This window comes from Spea bombifrons, chromosome 12 (assembly GCF_027358695.1).
Source record: "Spea bombifrons isolate aSpeBom1 chromosome 12, aSpeBom1.2.pri, whole genome shotgun sequence".
Classification (NCBI taxonomy): domain Eukaryota; kingdom Metazoa; phylum Chordata; class Amphibia; order Anura; family Pelobatidae; genus Spea; species Spea bombifrons.
The window spans coordinates 24219601-24238962 of record NC_071098.1 but is presented as its reverse complement, the minus strand read 5'-3'; the positions used below and the strand labels follow the sequence as shown (position 1 = coordinate 24238962).

At 41.4% G+C, this 19362-nt stretch overlaps 1 protein-coding gene across 1 annotated transcript; it reads left to right on the top strand.

Annotated features, from left to right (window-relative positions):
• Positions 1 to 5636: 5636 nt before the first annotated feature.
• On the top strand, positions 5637 to 19124 carry KMT5C (lysine methyltransferase 5C). Its single transcript, XM_053451508.1, has 9 exons — positions 5637 to 5719; positions 9187 to 9330; positions 12643 to 12808; positions 13466 to 13575; positions 14260 to 14423; positions 15369 to 15388; positions 16022 to 16158; positions 16458 to 16618; positions 17396 to 19124. Exons 2-9 carry the CDS (start codon positions 9221 to 9223, stop codon positions 18820 to 18822), a joined length of 2295 nt encoding a protein of 764 aa, XP_053307483.1. The 5' UTR covers positions 5637 to 5719; positions 9187 to 9220; the 3' UTR covers positions 18823 to 19124.
• The last annotated feature ends 238 nt before the right edge of the window (positions 19125 to 19362 follow it).

Genomic DNA, 19362 nt, shown 5'->3' with positions numbered 1-19362 from the left:
AGAGCAAGGATAAGGGATTCCACCGCAGCTCTGCAGCTTATACTTTAATAGCATTCATTGTTCAGGAGGCTGTTTGTGACACTAGAGTGTCCCCTTAAACTATCAAAATAAATAAACAATACTACTAGTACTACTACTACTACTACTACTAACTACTGGTAAGCATTACATAAAAGAACTGACCTCTCCACCTTCCATGTTTCACAGGCCATCATTTTTATGTTATACATGCTCACAGTTAGTTTAAAAGTTAAGGATTTATGGCAGATGGTGGCAAAAGTCATTTTCTGCTCATAAATCATCTCACTTCTCACATCTCACCCATAATGCTTATTTTAAACTCTAAGCACATTACACTGGTTAAACTGCTCAATAGGATGTTTGATTTAGGATTGTCAGATGCTTGTGTACATATATTATATATATATATAGGACACGTGTAAGCATCTACTGCCCATATCTGTACACATTTAATTGTACAAAACTTACATTGTGCGATACATCTACCTATTATTAATATTTACTTTATTGGTTAATTCATCATTGAACATGAAACACAACAAGCATGCCTATTGATTTGTTATGCATGTTAGCGTAACAGGTTCACCAAGAGAGCTGTAGTAACTCCCAGAGATCACCCACATGTATCCTCCTGTTGTCCCCGGAATCACTTCCAGCACCAGTCAGCATGCGCACCTTGGAACCCTGCTATGTGTACCCAATAAGTAGACACAACTACCTTGAACTGAGTACAGCAGGAATGAACAGTTTATTGTTATGAAATATAGACGGATATAGCCACTGTCAGGACCCTGGTAAGCAGGTCGGGTAGGAGCCCAATAGCAGGGGATACAAGGGGTTCTGTTTGTACCCCACGATGCATGACGGTAAGTGATGTGGTACGGAAAGGCGAAATAACACACAGCACAACAGAATACGAGGAAAGGTACTGTATTGATATAGGATATCACCAGCAAGTAAAGGCAGTAGTCTCTAGGCAGGATGTCCACTGGCAGGGCTGACGGGTACTGAGGCCCACTGGCAGGGCTGACGGTAGGAAGCCCACTGGCAGGGCTGACTGGTACGGAGGCCCACTGGGTGGGCTGACGACAGGAAGCCCACTGGCAGGGCTGACGACAGGAAACCCACTGGCAGGGCTGACGGTTCAGGCAGGTAGCTCACGATACAGGCAGGTAGCTCACGATACAGGCAGGTAGCTCACGATACAGGCAGGTAGCTCACGATACAGGCAGGTAGCTCACGATACAGGCAGGTAGCTCACGATACAGGGCCAAAGCAGAGCAGTCCACGCACTTCAATGCAAAGTCCCTGACTACAGGGCAGGGCAGGTTAATAAAGGCAGGTTCCACTCAGGTGATCAGACCCAGCTGACCTGGTAATCTGATCCTGAGCACTGCAGAGAGAGGGAGAGGGTGGCCACTAGTGGTAACAGCTGGACAGAACGCAAAAATCATAATGCATGGTCCGGGCTAGCAGGGTGGAATCCTGACAGCCACAGAACTTCATTAACATAAATTAACATTGATAAACAGGTAGACAACCCAACCTTTAATCCCCTTTAGCTACTGAATATCCCCCTGGTAGCCATCCTGTTAATGGGATTAGTTTAACAATGGAGTTCCTGCCTGTTTGGCAGCCAGGCTGGAGCCATCTCTGAGTACCTTGGGCCCCTTTATGACAGGTCATTCTGTCACATATCATCTTCCCTTTTAAAAAGAAGACTGAACTGGGGCCAGACCCCAACCGGGTCTGCATCCAGTTCAGTCGGGGAGCACAGCTCCGTGGCTCCTAGAGTTGTGGATGCAGGGGGCTGGCAAAGGGCACCTGTCCCACTAACCAGTCCTGGGGTGCACGTAGAGACTGGGGAGTTCGGGTCCCACACGAGGACAACAGTCCCATAATCTGCGGGTAGCAGGCTTGCTTTCAGTCCTCTCCAGGGGCCCCAGGGATGGACAGTTCCGTCACAAACTCCATCACATATGTCCTTTTTCTGGGGGAGACGTCTGATAAGACCCCACACGGCTTGACTCCAAAGTCAGTCTGTATATCCGGACCACCATCGCCAGCCACAAATCGGTACGCCCCAAAACAATTTAACTAAGGACCAGTACTCACCCAGCCGCACTCTGCTTCTCCCAAATAGTGTAACTGCCGCTGGGGAGAAGGGCCAAATGTGCCTTCTCCCTGGAGTCTTCTCAGCCGCTGGGGAGAAAACAGAGAGGCTGGGGTCCCTTCCATATGGGGTTCTGGGCTGACTGCTCGGCACCGCTGGGGACTGCAGGTGGCGACCGTAGTCCAATCCACCTGCATGGTACAAATGTTTGTATGATCCTCGGCGAGGGGAGGAAAGCCACATGCATCCCCTCCTGTATACTCCATCTGCTGGGGAGAGATGTCGATCTGCCTCTCTCCCATTGCCAACACTTCTGCTGGGGATACAGGATCCATAGAAATCACTGCCTCTGGGCAACATTGGGGGGTAAAGCCAATGGAGCTGGGGTCACAGAGGGGAGCGGGCAGAGGCCAGCGGGACTCTGCCCCGAGTGCAGCGCTTCAGCTGCATTTGTAAAATCCAGGGGCACCACCAACTCTGTGGCTGCCTGACCGGACCCTCCTTGGTTATTGCGGTCAGGCTTGGGAAAAAGTGGAAGGGGTGGGCAGAGGCCAGCAGCGCTCTGCCTCGAAGCCAGCAGTTTAGCTGGGGGATCGGGCTGGGACATGCAGGGGGGGTCTTGGTCAATTTCTGGGCCATATTGCGGGGAATAGGGCAAAGTGTCTGGGGTGAGGGAAGGGAGTGGGCAGAGGCCAGTTGCGCTCTGCTCGGATGTCTGTGCTTCTGGTGGGGGCACAATACTCACAGGATCCACTGGGACACACTACTGAGCACGGTCAAAGAGTTCTCGGTAGGCCTGCTCCAGGAACCGTTCTTGGTAAACCAAATAATTGAAATCAGCCCACAAGTCGGGCAGGTAACAGGGCACATCTGCGAGAATCCCTTCCCTGAACTCCCGGATCTCCTCGCACCGATATTTCGATGGGCTCCCAAATTCTCGGTCCTCTTGTAGGCTTTCCATTATGAAGTCATCGCCTTCTGGCATGTAGTCATCCTTCAGCTCTGGACACCACTGCACGGCCTGCCAATACAGGGCCTGGTATCCACAATCCACAGTCATTTCAAGTGGAAGCAACTTCTCCAACTCAGCCACCAAGTTCTCTTGAGGCTGCTCTCTCAGGTACTGCATTCGCCAATCTAGTTGTAGCACGTACAGTTCCATGGAGGATGGGAGGACTATTCCCCGGACACCCTGGTCCACTCTGAGAGCCTCCATCCAGGCATTTATGTAACTTGCGACTCTGCTGTGCACCAACACGTCCTGTAGTGCTGGAACCATCTTTGGCTTGCTGCCGGTATACCCGCTGGTACTCCGCTGGGATGTTTGCAAGGAGGTTCCCGCCGCTGCCGCCAATGTAACGGGTTGACCAAGAGAGCTGTAGTAACTCCCAGAGATCACCCACATGTATCCTCCTGCTGTCCCCGGAATCACTTCCAGCACCAGTCAGCATGCGCACCTTGGAACCCTGCTATGTGTACCCAATAAGTAGACACAACTACCTTGAACTGAGTACAGCAGGAATGAACAGTTTATTGTTGTAAAACATAGACTGATATAGCCACAGAACTTCACTAACATAAATTAACATTGATAAACAGGTAGACAACCCAACCTTTAATCCCCTTTAGCTACTGAATATTCCCCTGGTAGCCATCCTGTTAATGGGATTAGTTTAACAATGGAGTTCCTGCCTGTTTGGCAGCCAGGCTGGAGCCATCTCTGAGTACCTTGGGCCCCTGTATGACAGCTCATTCTGTCACAGTCAGAATAGCACATGACATCTTGGGTAGGTCCAAAATGCTATGCAGATGATGTTGCCCTGGCAACTGGCACTATGTTATGTAACCTGCATGTTACAGTGTATGAAAAAAGGCCTTTTATCCCAATGTTAAGATAAATGATTAATAACTATGGCTTCTAAGTGGCAATTTCTAATTAAGTTTCTTGATACCTTTGATTCATCTATTAAATTTTAAAAAATGAACATCTACCAACAAAATTGTCAATGTCAGTGTTATTGGCTTTATTTATGTTTTAGGTCACTTTATTCACAACTAGAAAAAAGGTACCAGGTCACATCTTCTTAGGTTGTCACTCAGCTTTATATAGAGTTGTGTTCCTTTTTTCTCCTGATAGAAACATAGAATTTGACAGCAGATTCCCGATGTAAGGGGTTCAAACCCCTATCGGTCCTTGGTCTGTTCCCATAGTGAGGATAGCTTTATGTCTAAAATGTGTGACATTCATGTAGGATTGCTGGTGGAAGGGAGGTATGTTTCTCCTAGATTCCTTTCCTATGTGAAGTAGTAACACCTGAGTCTTCCACCTGCTAGGTGATTAATTTAGGTGAATGAGAGGGTGGATATAAAAGGGAAGCCAGGAGGGCAGGAAGTTATCTGGCTGAGGAGGCAGAAAGCCTGCTTGTGGAAGAGACAAGTGAGTAAAGGTTGCTGGACATATTATTGTTATGTTGGCAGAGAGAAGCTCTCCTGCTGGTAGTGAGGGACATCCTTTGTATAGTAAGTGTGGGACAGGCAAGCTTTTTCTTTTGTTGCTGCGTTATATTTTTTGTCTTTGCAACATTTCCAATAACCCTGACCCTGTGTCAGATTGCACAAACCTACTGCTGTTTGCCTGGTGTGAATGAAGACGGGCACTTGTCCCTTGTCCTCAGCGAGGGGCGATCCCATACCTACCTCACAAATGTTTTAAATTCCCTCACTGTAGCAGCCTCGGTTGGATTTATCTGTAGACGGTTGGATTTGTCTACTACTCTCTCAGTGAAGTAGAACTTCCTTACGTTACATTACCTTTAAACCTCTTTTTCTAACATTGCTTCTCCTTTCAAGCCTGCCTCTAGTAATTTGTTGAATCTCTTTTAAGTCAGCTAGAGATCTATATAATTCTCTTCATTTGTCTTTAATTACCATATTTGCCCGAATATAGGCCGCACCCCCCCTTTTTCTTTAAAGTGGGGGTGCGGCCTATATTCGGCCCGCGATACACTTATACTTTCTGAACTGGGGCATCTGGAGAGCGGAGACATAAGGCATACTGTTTTATCAGAGTAACAGACAAATTTGGTCTATACATTCTTCCTACCCATATAGTTTTTCTGCACCGAATGTAACTATAGGAAATGTGTGTCAAAAAAGTAATTGCTGGTGCATAGATGGTATGGATTAGTGAAATGGTAACTAATGTAAAGTGGCAGTTGTTATGGGGATAACATCACTTTTTCTTGGCACCAGAATCCTCTTTTTATCCAGATATATATATATATATATATATATATATATATAATTAATATCTCTCTCAATAAATTACCTCTCTAATGTAAGTGCAAGCACTTCCGGCGCTTGCTTTGCTACCTAAACTGTTGCTGTCCTGCAAACTGACCCCGCCCAATGGAACGTCTCAGCCTGCTTTGGTTACGCCTGCCATTGGTTGTTACGAGCTCGGCTTGGATTGGCTAATATTCCCACGTGAGTCGTGATGTCACCAGCACTTCCAGTCGGGTTATCGTGTGGCCGCCATTATGGTTTGTTCTTTAGCGGAGCCCCCATAAAGGAGCTGTTTAAAAGGTGGGATTTTCGTAATATATTAATATTTCCCTTTGGAAAAGGCCTTTCCCCTCACAAATCTTCTCAACCGTCACCGCGTCTACAAGGTGTTTACTTTAGGGCTCTAAAATTATTATTTTAAATCGCGTGCTTCCTGTGGCTTAATAAAAGTCACTTTATGTGCGTGTTTATGTTGCCTATCTATGTAAATGAGCTCTCTTTCCAGGCCTTATACACTGTGGTGTCGCTCCTCCTAGATTGTGTGTATGTTGTAATTACATAAACGCTGTATGTGTGTATATATATATATATATAATATGTATATGTGTGTGTTGAAGGGCTGATATTTTTAATGTATATTTTAATACGTGTTTTTTTTTTTATGAATGAGTGTTCATTTCTAATATTTAAAAATTATTCTATAGCCAATCTCATTGAGCTTTTTGAAATAGTTGGATAAGTAATAAATTGTATAGTAGGCGCCTAATGATTCTGGTGTTGCTTATTTGGCAGTAATCTGAGATGCTAGAATTATTACGTATTGGTTTATATAGCACCATCGTATTCTGTAGCACTGTACTGCTTTTAAGTGGCATAAGTTAAAGACATGCACTATGCACTGAACCCCTCTATTCAAATGTCCCTCTTCCCCATCCGTAGTTACATTCTGTTTCTAGCATTTTTTTTGTAGTTATGGTGATTTTGGATTTTTTTATTTGCAGAAGCATTAGTTAAGATGTTTTGTGGTAAAGGGTTAATAGTGTTAGGAAAGCAGCTTGTGTATTCCCAAATCTGATGTAAATCCCATTGTAAATCTGGTCAGACCTTGTTAGATGTACAAACGTAGACCCCCAAAGCTATCATGTTGAACAGTCCTCTTAATCTAATTTTACTTTACTGAGAGGGTGGTGGTTAAGTAGAAGAGTCTCCCAGTGTGTGTGGTAAAGGCCAACAGTGAGGTTTTAGATGTGCATGGGATAGGCGTAAAGCTATCCTGAATGAAAGACCAAGGACTGATTAGGGTCTGAGTCTTTATGCTGGGAAGACGGGCAGACTAGATGGCTGAATGGGTCTGATCTGCCATCAAATTCAGAGGTGCATAGGTGGGTCCCAGTATTTGTTTAAAAATGTGTACTTATCTCAGGATGTCTGTGCAACATGTCCACGTTGCGTTGCAAAAATACTGTCTTTTGTTTTCATGTAATATTGGTCCAAAGTTGTAGTTGATGTGGGCGACCTTACATGTGCAACAACCTTTGTAGGAGATCACTGGTTGCGCTTGTCAAACATAGTGACCAAGTGTAGATACTGGAGACCCAGTCATTTTCAACACAAGTGATTACGTTCTGCAGTAGCTTTGTGTGTGTAGCCCCACAGGTGATTTTACATTAGTTTGATATTCTCGGTGCCAGCTAATGCTACTCAACAACAATGCAAATGAGCCCAAGTTTATTGATGAATGAGGCTTTCCAGCATTAAGGTGTCTACCGTTTCCTGTGTAGACCTTTGTGACTTCATCCCTGGAGAAGCCTGCTGCAGCAGCAGGTGGAAACATGGCTTTGTAGCCCATAGAGCTATTTATAATGAGCTGTGTGTAGTGAGTATCTTTAATTCAGACCCCAGAGTATAAGAACATATGTGATTCTATAGGTGAAAAGCAGCAGACAAACCTCCACCAAGGCTTGGGTGGGTTGGCGGTTGTCAGTGTCTGAGTAGGTGTTTTTAATGTTAGACGTAAATGGATACAACTAAACCTACGTACATCTATTGCCATTTCTAAGCAACGCAGAAACTATGTTTTACACAAACGTGTGAAATTCAGTAAAGGGTGAATGTGTTCCAAGGTTGCAAAGGGGTCTCCCGACATTGATTAGTTTCTTGAGCTGTTAGGCTGGTGTTGGTATAAATTTGAGACACCATTTGTCTTAAGACGCTTGCGTTCAGACTCTGCTTATTCATTAGGATATTAGCAACTGTTAATTTCTGAAAGGATTTTAACATAAAATTCTAAAGGTTCCATTCTGAGGTGGGTTTGTGGTGAAGAAATGAGTTAGAATAGCTGTTGCACACATTGTGCCCTGTTGGTATAGCTTTGGGAATTGATACTGAGGAGGAATCTGTATTTAATCCTAAAGTGGGAGTCCTGTGGGAAAATAATTTTCTCCTTGAGCATAACTGCCAGTGCTCGATATGTTATAGTAGGTCGGCATTGACCAGAACCTGGTTTTATCTTATTTTGTTCCAATAAACCTTCTTTTATCTGCTGTCCTGTAGGCTGCTGTTGTCAGTCATGTGACATTTTGGGTGACTTTTTTTTTTTCCTACACCATCGCTCTGAGCAGATTCTTTGCCAATGCTAAAGTCCTTTCCTCTATAGACTGAGTCAGTGTTCACCAGGGTGATTAACCCCTTCAAGACTGGGACGTACCTGGTACGTCCTGGTCAAAGGTCACTGCCAGACTGGGACGTACCAGGTACGTCATCGCTGATGCGTGATCCAGTGTTGCTATGAAAGCTGGGATCGTGAGGGGTGGCTGCTACTGACCGCTGGGTGTCCTCCGCGATCTGTAGCAGCCGCTCCCCCTTGATCGCGTTGAAGCGAATCATGAGCACGGAATTAAAATATTTAAAATAAAAACCAAAAAAATGCAGTCTTCAACTGACGGTTGAAGACAAATGCTGGTCCTGAAGGGGTTAAAACAGAGCCAATCTTTTTCCCACAGGCAGTATGATGTTTGTCTAGTAGAATGGGCTGAGATCGCAAAGGAGGATAATACGCGGTTGTCTGAAAACATTATAGTATCGAAAATGTATTTTGTATCTGATCCTAGAAATAAAAAATGGTGGAGTTAGAAAGGCTAACCAAGATGAAGCTATTGCATAAAACTGTGACCTATAAGAGTTTGTGCTGCAATTTTGTTAAGAGTTTAAGTCAGGGGCGTCCAACATATGGCTCGTGGGCCAAATACGGCCTCGAGCCATTTCCTTAAGGGCAACCGATCTTACGCAGGCTGCTGCAATCACACTCTTATCATGCCAAGTCATATTGTTAATTTTTTTTTTTTGTCCAATTGTGGTGTTACCTACTTTCATTAAAAGTGTGAGTTTTTATTATTTTTAAAGGGGGGGGGTCATTTTTGGCTTTGGCTAAGTGAACTGTGAATGTTTTGGTCCAGAATTCTCATTTTGGTGCATCCCTAGAATAAATTGAAGTATTTCATTTTTAATTATCCTGAGTTTGTAGTCACAAACCTTTCTAGGACCAGAAATCAGTGAGAGGAAAAGTAAAGTTTGTTTAATTTATTTTAATCTGCATATTTTATTAAAGGCCATATTTTCTCACAGTGAAAAATAAGTGCGGCCCTCGCGCGTATACAATTCTGATTAAGTGGCCCACTGCAGAAAAAAACTTGGCCAACCCTGATGATACATAATTATTGTAATACTTCTGAATATTATAATGATAATATTTGTTCCATTTCCTTTAGGTGAGAACAGTATGAAACAAAGCTTGATAATACTATGAGTTTCAATCGAGTGACAGCAATTGAGCTCTGTGAAAATGACGATTTGGCGACTAGTTTGGTGCTTGACCCATATTTGGGGTTCAGAACCCACAAAATGAAAATTAGGTGAGTTTCTTTCCCTGTGTATGTGCAAAAGTGTGTTGCTGTTTTTTGTAGATGTCGGCCATGAGTTCCCCGTGTCAGATATGAACCAGGGAGACTTATTTCAGCTGTGCTACAATTTAAGGCAACAATCCTATGGCAAACATATATTTTTCTCATTTAGCATAAAATATACAGTGCTGTATAAAGACTTGCTTTGATCTCATTTTGATCCAGTAAACCTTAATCTGCAGACCATTGTTGTCATTTTGGGTGAATTTCAGTGCTCGAACATGACACTGAGCTGATTCTTCATGGCAATGCTAATGAAGTATGTTTCTCCATAAACTTATTATTTAGTGTATCCAGCTGGGTGAAAGTCCATTATTATAGCATATGCCTCAATTGTTAACTTGTAGCTGTCTGGAAACAAAATATTAATCAAAACTAGTAAACATCACACTATTTTTGAAATTATAACTACTAATAGCATTTTGTGTGAGTTCCCCTTTAAGGTTCTTTTAAAGAACATACACTTTTAGCAGGACTCCACTGAGGATGTCCTGTTAGATGGTTATGTTGGAAGCTGGTGAAGAAATACCATACATGTGTTTTAAAACCTTATGTTTAACCCCTTTCTGACAAAGGCTGATTTACCTTTTTGTACCCTTTGTGACAATGGTTGTTAACATTTCTGTGCTGCTTGTGTTTAGCTGTAATTGTTGTCTTTCCTGTTTACTGAACCCGCACACTAGATAATTTAATTTTTTTTCCCCAGGACAAGAAGGGCTTTCTTTAGATGACATTGTTTTGATTGTATCATATTATTTACTATGAAAAGGTATAAAATATGGTGAAAAAATGAATTTCTAACTTTTAGTTAACTTTTTGCTTTCTTTTTTTCTACACATTATGGGGCAATAAGTACAGGTAGCGTACAAATCTGGTAATCCCCCTCCCCCCATGTGCCATTTTTGGGTATCTTTGAAGCCAGCCAATGCAACTTACCCCATCAAGTCATATATTTTTGAAAACTAGACAGCCCAGGGTATTCCAAATGCTAGTATTTTAACCCTTTCCAAGCACTAATTCTACCATTAGCCTTTGTCAAACTTTATGGTAATTTGTTTTTTCACACACATTACTTCAGGTATGAATAAACAGGTTGTGGTATATGTCACTATCATAAAACGCCCCAATATGTGTTTAACAACATCTCCTGAGTGCAGTGATACCTCACATGAATGATTTTGCCTGGCTGTTTGGGGCATGTGCATTTTTCAATGTTTAACTTTGGCATTTGGGGTTCCACTGCCCATGCCCTATTTGTTACATCTTTGAGCCGGGCCATTTCAGTGTGCCCAACAAAACCATATATATTTGAAAACTAGACACCCCAGGGTATTTTAAATGCTGGTATTTAAATGAAATGGTTGCATGCACACATTTTACCACCAGAATGTTTTCAAAGTTTGCAGTAGTATTCTTTTGTGTGTATTTTCCCCCACACACCTACTTTATGTATGAATTTACAGCTCCTGGTATATGCTGTTCAGCAACATCTCCTGAGTACAGTGATACCCCACATGCATGGGTTTGTCATTTTTTGGGGGAACTAAAAGGCCACATTTGGTACGTGTGCATTTTCCTAATTGGAAATTAGTTGTATGGCCAACAATTGGGACATTGAACCTGGCCAATTCAATTTACCCCATCAAATCATTTTTTTTAGTAGACACCCCATGGGCATTTAATATGCCAGTATTTTAACTTTCCATGTGAGAATTGTTTTAAGCTAATGTGCTAATTTTAGGACTTGGTCACAAAAATATATATTTTTATATATATATATATATATATATATATATATATATATATATTTGCCTTTTTTAAAACATATTTTTCAACTTGAAGGTTCCCCTGATAGTGACATCAGAGGGAAATTTTTACATTTTACTTTTTTTTACTATTTATTTTTACTAATCACACTGATTAGAAAGCTGGGCTCCATTGACTTGCATGGTTGAATGCAGTACCTGTATTCAACCTGCAAGTGGAGCCAGAGTTCTCTAGAGAGTCAGGAGACCTTCTAGGGAACTTTTGCATCTTTATTGGGTTTTTCCCTGGGCCGCTGCCATCTTGTGGATGGTGCAGCTGTGACTGCTCTTTGGAGCGGTCACAGCCCATCCAGAGGTAAGTGTTTGTTGCCGCTGGATGCCTCCTGATCGAGGCATTCCAGTGACACCATTTAAGTTTAGGAGGTGATTGTTGATCACCTCAAACGCTTTTAAAACAGGTGTCCGCCGCCATACATTGTATGGCGGATGTTGATGCCCCGGGGAGGGGCCAGACATGGCCCCTGGTGCCGATTGTGGCATTGCTGAATGCCTCAAGGTTGAGGCATTACAGCAAAGCCGTTTGGGTGAAAAAATCGATCATGGATCTTTAACTGTTTTTTTTTTTTCCCCTTCACCTGTTTTAACAAATGATGGTCCTGGCGCATCATTTGTCGTTAATGACTTGTTTTTTTGTGATGTGCCTGGACCGGTGATTGTCATCAAGGGGTTAAATTCTGGCTAGAGCACTACCAGTGCTTTCTTGCTTGAGCCACATTGTGTGTTAGGGCAGAGTTCCAGGATACATGTCATACCCTGGTGCACAGCCGCGGCATGGAAACTGCCTACATGCAAGTGTTTGTGGAGAGGTCTGTGCAACCTGGTTCACAGGTATGTAGACATTGCACAATTGGATATAAAGGTGACCCTGTATTTTTAATGTATAACTGAGGCCAGCCTAGACAAGGACTCTTACCAAATAATCTGGAGAAGTATTATTGGAGCTGCGTCAAAGTTCTAATGCTGAGGCTTAATTAATTTTCCAGATTTTTGTGTTTTGAAGGGGTAATGCTTGGTGAGTCTGTCCTGCAAGGATGGCTGTTCCTACACAATGCATAGTTAATAAGGTATTTTTTTGAACATAACCTCCTCTCTTTAACCATCTGTTATTTAAGGCCAAATCATCATCATCTTCATGAAAAACTCGTTGTGCTTGGTTTATTGCAATGCATATTTTACAGAAAAAAAATCTTGAAACCCCTGGAAAATACTGTTGGTGCTCTTTTATGAGAAAGTAAACATAATCTGCAGAGGTGGCTGAGTTATTGTCAATTACATTAATGGGCTAATTCCAGTGTCCCACTTTCATAAGCAGAAAACCCCAGGAGGCAAAAATGTGTCTGCTGTTAGGATTAAAGTGTATGTAGCGCTTGCTTCGTGGCAGATTGTTTGATTTTGTATTTGTTTAAATCCTTGCCATTTTTGCTTCTCACTCTTGCAGTCCAATGCCTTCTATAAGGAGGCAACATCATTTGCGTGAAGCACTCCAAACATTCCGTAAGAAAAAGGACCTGGATGAAGCATTTCGACATCTTACAACGGGAGAATGGGCCAAACAATACTTCCAGAACCGTACAAAACAGCAAGAACTCACACTTAAGACGCATGTAAGCTACTTCACTGTGTAGGATCTTTTCTCTGTTCCATCAAATCTATTTTGATTTAGGACTACACACTTGGCTAATATAATGACTAGTTAATAAGTCTAACCCTAGGCGCTATACCATGCAGGTGACCTGCTAAGTGAGTAGTCATTTGCCAAATTAGAACCAATTTGCTATTTTATGTCCTACTACTTTTGCACCAGAGCAGCTAATATAGTGTAAGGGGAATGTTACATGACAGTATAAGGTCTATAAGGGTCAGATAAATATGCTATGCAAATGTTAATAAGCTCTGTTTTTAATGCTTAAGAAAACCAGTAACAGGCAGGTGTTCTTACAGAAGTAACTCTGACAGCCCTGCTTTATTAAAAATGTCTTTCATATTAGGACTGAAAGCTACTTTAAGGTTTAGTGGCTCTTTACACATTGCAGTTTGAATTCACAATTGCGTGGTTTCTTGCATCGTTTCCGTCGGTTGAGCTTCTTTGCGATGGTTCAGAAATCAGTATCTAGTAGCCGGGTTATATGAAACTCTTCTGTTTCCTTTATGATTTCCTGCACAAATAAGCCTTTTCAGGAATTGTATCTTGTCACTAGAATGAAACTACTTTGAAACTAACTAGCTACTTCCTTCTCAAAGTGTTTTTGTTTAATTTTCAGATGTTCCGTTATCTGCGGATGTTCCTCCCGGAAAGTGGCTTCATGATACTTTCCTGTAATCGTTATTCACAGGAAACCAATGGAGCCAAAGTAGTATCTACAAAGTCATGGTAAATGAATCTGTTATATACACTTTTTTACATTTTTTTTTGTTTATTTCTTGTCAGATATTGATCTGCTCTACTTTGTCTAGAGAGGATGATACTCTAGAACATGTCCCATTTTGTTTGTCCTGGTTGTGTTTGATGTGGATCCTAGCTAGAACAGGAATTAACAGATGAAGGATGACCATAGGTCTAAATTCCAATTTGAAAAATGCACATGCCCCCATGTCCCTTTTTCCCCCAAACAGCTAGGCAAACCTATGCATGGTTTCACTGTACTCGGGGGATGTTAAACATATTGGGGTGCTGTGTGACAGTGGCTTCATACATGAAGTAAAGTGTGTGTTTTTAAAAAAAATGTATTGTCCAAAAAAAACCAGGGTTCAGTAAATGAGATGAAAATCACAGCTAAACATGAGCACCGCAGGAATGTTAAAACAGCCTTTGTGACGAAGGGTCCAAAAAAAAAAATCAACCATTGTCACAAAGGGGTTAAACCAAACTTTTGGCTGTTTTGCTGTCTTTAAATTGTAATTGTATGTCATGTTATGTATTTCCATAAGCAAAATGTATATCTTGTGAGGTTGTGTCACTCTTGACTTCTTTGTCACTACAAGTCGGAGCCTGTCAGTGAATTTGTAGAAAGCTCTTTTGGACACTAGGGGTTTCTTTCACTTTGGTTTTCTTTAGGACAAAGAATGAAAAAATTGAACTGCTTGTTGGGTGTATAGCTGAGCTAACCAAAGCAGATGAAAGCCTCCTTCGTTTTGGTGATAACGACTTCAGTGTCATGTACTCCACTCGAAAGAGATGCGCACAGCTCTGGTTAGGGCCTGCTGCTTTCATCAATCATGGTAAGTGATTACAAAAAAGTAACTGTTTTGGTAAGAAATCCATGTTTTCTTTTATTCCCCATACATATACTTGCGTTAGGCCTGAGTATTAGGAATAGAATGAGTTTCTGATCACGTGACAATTGTAAGAGGATCATGTTTGGCATGGTAGTATATTACATGATTGGTCTGATATGACTAGGAATATTGAAATATTGCCCATACATGGTAGAAGCTACCCTAACTGCCTACAGCACTCAAGCGCCATCATCTTACTACCATCTGTCTTCTACACGTGCTGTGTATATATACCGTATTTGCTCAATTATAAGATGACCCCCCCAAATTTGAATATTTTTGCAAAATATTAACATGTTAACTATTTTTTGATATTTAAACTATTTGTCAACCTGCCCCCCAGTTATGCAGTCTGCCCCATAGAAATGCCTTATAGCCCCCTATATGCTACTCTGCCTCACAGATATGCCCTTTAACCCCCTATTTGCCACTCTGCCATAGAAATGCCTTATACACCCCTATATGCCTCCTTGATATGCCTTTTAACCCCCTCATAGAAGCCCCAGAGGAAGTGCCGGCAGCAGCGGAGGTTGTATACCTCCACTGGCTGCTAGAGTGAAGGATCGAGGTCCCCTGCAGCACTGCAAGGGATCTGGATCTTAGTCTTCTAGTCAGACCTATTTGAGGTCTGATTATAAGATGACCTTGAATATAAGACAAGGAATATTTTTTTAGAGCATTTGCTTAGAAAAAACCTAGTTTTATCGCACAAATATGGTACTGTTTTGATCAAACAAACTGTGGTAAATATAATATGAATTTACCTTCAATCTGCTAAACTTTACGACTTTCGCTTTATTAAAACAATTTACATTCCCCTTTTTTTTTTTTTTTTATTCCCTTCCCAAATCTTTTATTTGGCTTTCCATTTCTTTTGGATCACTGAAGACTGTCGGCCGAACTGCAAGGTAACCCATACTTTTTCCAATGCCTTATATATAATAGACTTGTGTCATTCTCTTTGAGTAGGTTTTATCTTGTTACCCTTAATTTTTGTTGTTGCTGTAGTTAATGTTTTATAACACCTTGCACCTTTTGTTGATGGATATGTGTTTTGGGACAATTCCCCATGGGAATGCCTTTCAGATGCTTTCCAAAATGCTACATTGTACAGCCTTGTACACTATATCTGTGAATGTCATTTTATGCATACCTCCCAAGTGTTCTGATTTTGGGAGAGTTGAGATCATGGGCTTTTGTGGAAATCTTGTGATCATAAGCAACCCTGCTGTAAAAGATATCTTTGGTGGATGATACTGCTTGGAGCAGCCAATTGGTGGTGTGCAAGAGCTGCCTTTTGAATCAATTGGAGTGCTTCCCGTGCATGTGCACTGGGAGTGTTTGTTGGCCTGAACACAACTCCTGAAAATGTGTGCGTGTAAAAGGTGCAAATGTGTGAGGTTTCTGCAAACTCCCCCATGCATTTGCAAGGGGGACACTATGTAAATTTAGAGAGACCTCTCGGCTATCATATGCTGGAATGTCCATTTAAGATACTGTTGGGTTTCTGGACAAAACCTTGAGTTAAACTTTTTGCTTAGTTTGTGCCAACAGAGCGAAACACTGCTTGCGTGAAAGTTCTCAGGGACATTAAGCCAGATGAAGAAATTACATGCTTCTATGGAGACAGCTTTTTTGGAGAAAAGAATGAATTGTGTGAATGCTGCACATGTGAGAGGTGAGTCTTCCTCTGGGTTAACCATTTGTGTGCCAGTGTTCTGCACTTAAAGGGAGATTTTGTTGATTCAAACCTACATTTTCTATATTATATGCTCAAGCAGATTTTTTTTTACATGGGACTCCATCTCTAATGTGGCCCTTTAACCTTATGTGAATTTTTAGAGGGTGATCCCATTGTTCATGGTAGCTCATAAGGGAAATGTACACTTTAAACATCTGCTGGTTTGAATGTATAAATGTCATGGTTGCATCCACTTGTGTGTTCAGACTTATTTACTTGGAATGTTTTTCTTGCAGAAAAGGTGAGGGGGCTTTTAAGTTTCATAAAAAAGATCATCCTGAATCTACCTCATTGGAGAAATACCAGTTCAGAGAGACTGATGGCCGCTTGCAAAGGTTGAGAAAGTGCAATTGCAAACCAAATTTACATGGTGCTGGGCGACGAAAGAGCCACCACGGTTAGTTCATAGGCTGTATTTTTGTTTCACATTTATTGCGTATATAGCAACATGATTTTGCATTGTCCACGCTTCTGTTATCTATCCTAATGAATTTTATTTTTTATTCTAAATTTCATGCTGATGGGGCTCTCTTGATTGCCAGCATACTTTCTTGTGCAGTAGCAAGTCTTTAGCCAATTGCTTACCCTCTTTACTCTGAATTTCTATCACCTTAGTTACTAAACTAATCTGTTAAGCAGTTCGGAGCTATTTTCCTTAAAGTGCTTAAATTGTTACTGGTTTCAATTGCATTACCTCATAATTTTAGAAATTGGTAAAAACCCCATTTTTTTTTTTCTTATCACCTTTTTAGTTATCCAAATTTTAACACATCCCATTGTTTTACAGTGGTTTTTTTTTGTACTCCTATGACTGGAAAGTCTACTCACAGTATATACCCTTTCTATAAAGCAGGATTCTCTCAAATCACTCCCTCAGTCTACCACCCTCTGCCCCTTATGCAGTGAAAGATGCTTGTCTTAAAAATATTGAGTTTTCTGCCACTTATCCTGTTACTCTTCTACTGTGTGCAAATTTAATGTTTTCTTGTGTTATTAGGCCTTTTTATTTGATTGTTTTTGTTTGTGGAACTGGCTATTAGCAAATTTATAGTACTGTATATTACTGATTTTTGACTTGACTATCTGTCTCTTGTGTTGTGTACTGCCTGCTTCTTGATTTCTACACAAGTATGATTTGGATATGGGATAAAAGTTTTATGTGTCTTGTTTCTAGGCTCAAAAACAAGGCGATCACCGAGCCTGAAAAAGAGTCCAACAAACTGCAGAAACACAGCTCTTTTTCCAAGACTTGGGTCCTCACCTGTTTGTCCTCGTTCCCAAACTTATTGTGTTAACTCATTGAGGTACTCTCCCTCTAATGGCATAAATCCAGTTTTGCCAATGAAGGTAGCACTGCCAGAGGGGACTATTTTGAAAGATGTGCGTATCATCCTCCATAATTACAGAAGGTGTAACGATTGCTCCCATTTCCAGAGGACACATGACGGTCAGTGCTGTAAACTAAGAAAAGAGCCTGTAGTGTCTCTTCGACGACAAACTATCAGTCCTGATAAAATGGTTGGACAGTCAAATGGGCAAGTCCAAGATTCTGAAACTGTTACTGATGAAAATGCCAAAGATGGATCTTTGCATAAACCATATTTAGAAGCAAATATGTTGGGAGAGGATGATATAGATGTGTGGAGTGAAGGTGAGTCTTTGTGCTCTTTTCCAAGTTTTGAATTTCAACCTGACAGAGGTGCCCCAGGCTCTGTTTGTGAAGAAGATGTTCCAATGCCATTGTTGGAAAGTGACACATTACCTCCTGATTTTGAGATTGCTTTAGTACCTGTTGGCTCTTTAGCTGCGAACACTCCATGCCTGGCCAATGATGCAAAGTTCCCAAAATCTAGCACCCTTTCAGCCAAACAATTTGGGTTAACTCACTATGTTACTGTCAACCTTGGCAAACGTATTGTGCGAGAGCCTGAGAGTTTGAAGTCGGTTGACTCAATTGTAAACTGTACATATGCAACATATAATCCCAGTTTACTGAAGACTCAACAGGACCATTTAAAATGTCAAATGTTTAGGGTGACCTCTGAAGCACACAGCCACCTAGATGCTGAAAACGTGGGACCTCTGCCATCAAACAAGCCATATACGAGCAAAATCTTCTCTCTGAGATCCAGACGGGTGATGTTTAAAGAGAGATTGGATGCAAGTAGCAAAATAGACTTGAAACTAAATAAAAGAACATGTGTTAAGCCAGGTCAAAGTCACCTGAACCTTAATGGGCATGTGAAGACTCAGACTGCTCATAGCATACCTCATCAACTTAGAGAGAGTGAGCCCAGCTCTCTAATTGACTTAGATCCCAAATTGTCTCTAAAGCCATATGTTGAGCTGGGTTTGAACAACCACCTGCAGCGGAAGCTCTCAGGTACTGGAGGAATTCCTAACTCTGTGCTGACTGCAGATGGGGCTGCTAACCATTTAAAGCAGGAAAGCAGCTTGAAGAAATCCAAACATTTAATGGTAAATAAAAAAAAGAATGTGACTTTCAGTCCTTTCACACCTTCCAAGAGACTACGTCTTGTGGTTAATCACGGATCCATAGACTTGGATGTTGCATCCACATCGAGTGAAGAAGCTAGTTGAAGAGCCTTATTGACTTATTTGTTTCCTTTTAAGCTGCATAGTGTCATGTCATGATTACATTGACCTGAGCTATAAAAGGAGTTTACTGGTGCTGACTTGTCAGAATATTTTGTTTGGGGTGGGTGCTACATTCTTTTCTTTCCTGTGTTTTATATTTTTATGTAATAGCCAGTACTAATAGTCTCCAACTTTTCACAGATATATTGTAAGGATTTAAATACTGATTTGCCTTAGTCTTGAACATGGGTGGAAACAATTTTAAATAACCTTGTATGAATTGTTTATTAAAGATAAGAAAATGATATTGATTTAATGTTCACACTAGAACAGACTGGTAATGGTTTTGTTCCTGCAATTTTACATTCACATCCAGCATTTTGTGTGGCAATCTTTTAACAATGCTATATCCACTACTTGTATTCATTAGCGATCCAATAGGCACTTGTTCAGAGTTGCAGTAATAGGTTTTCTGTTAGGGGAGTGTCTGAAATTTGGGGAGCAATGATTGTGTGTACCCAGTAGTACAATTGGAAGTAAAGA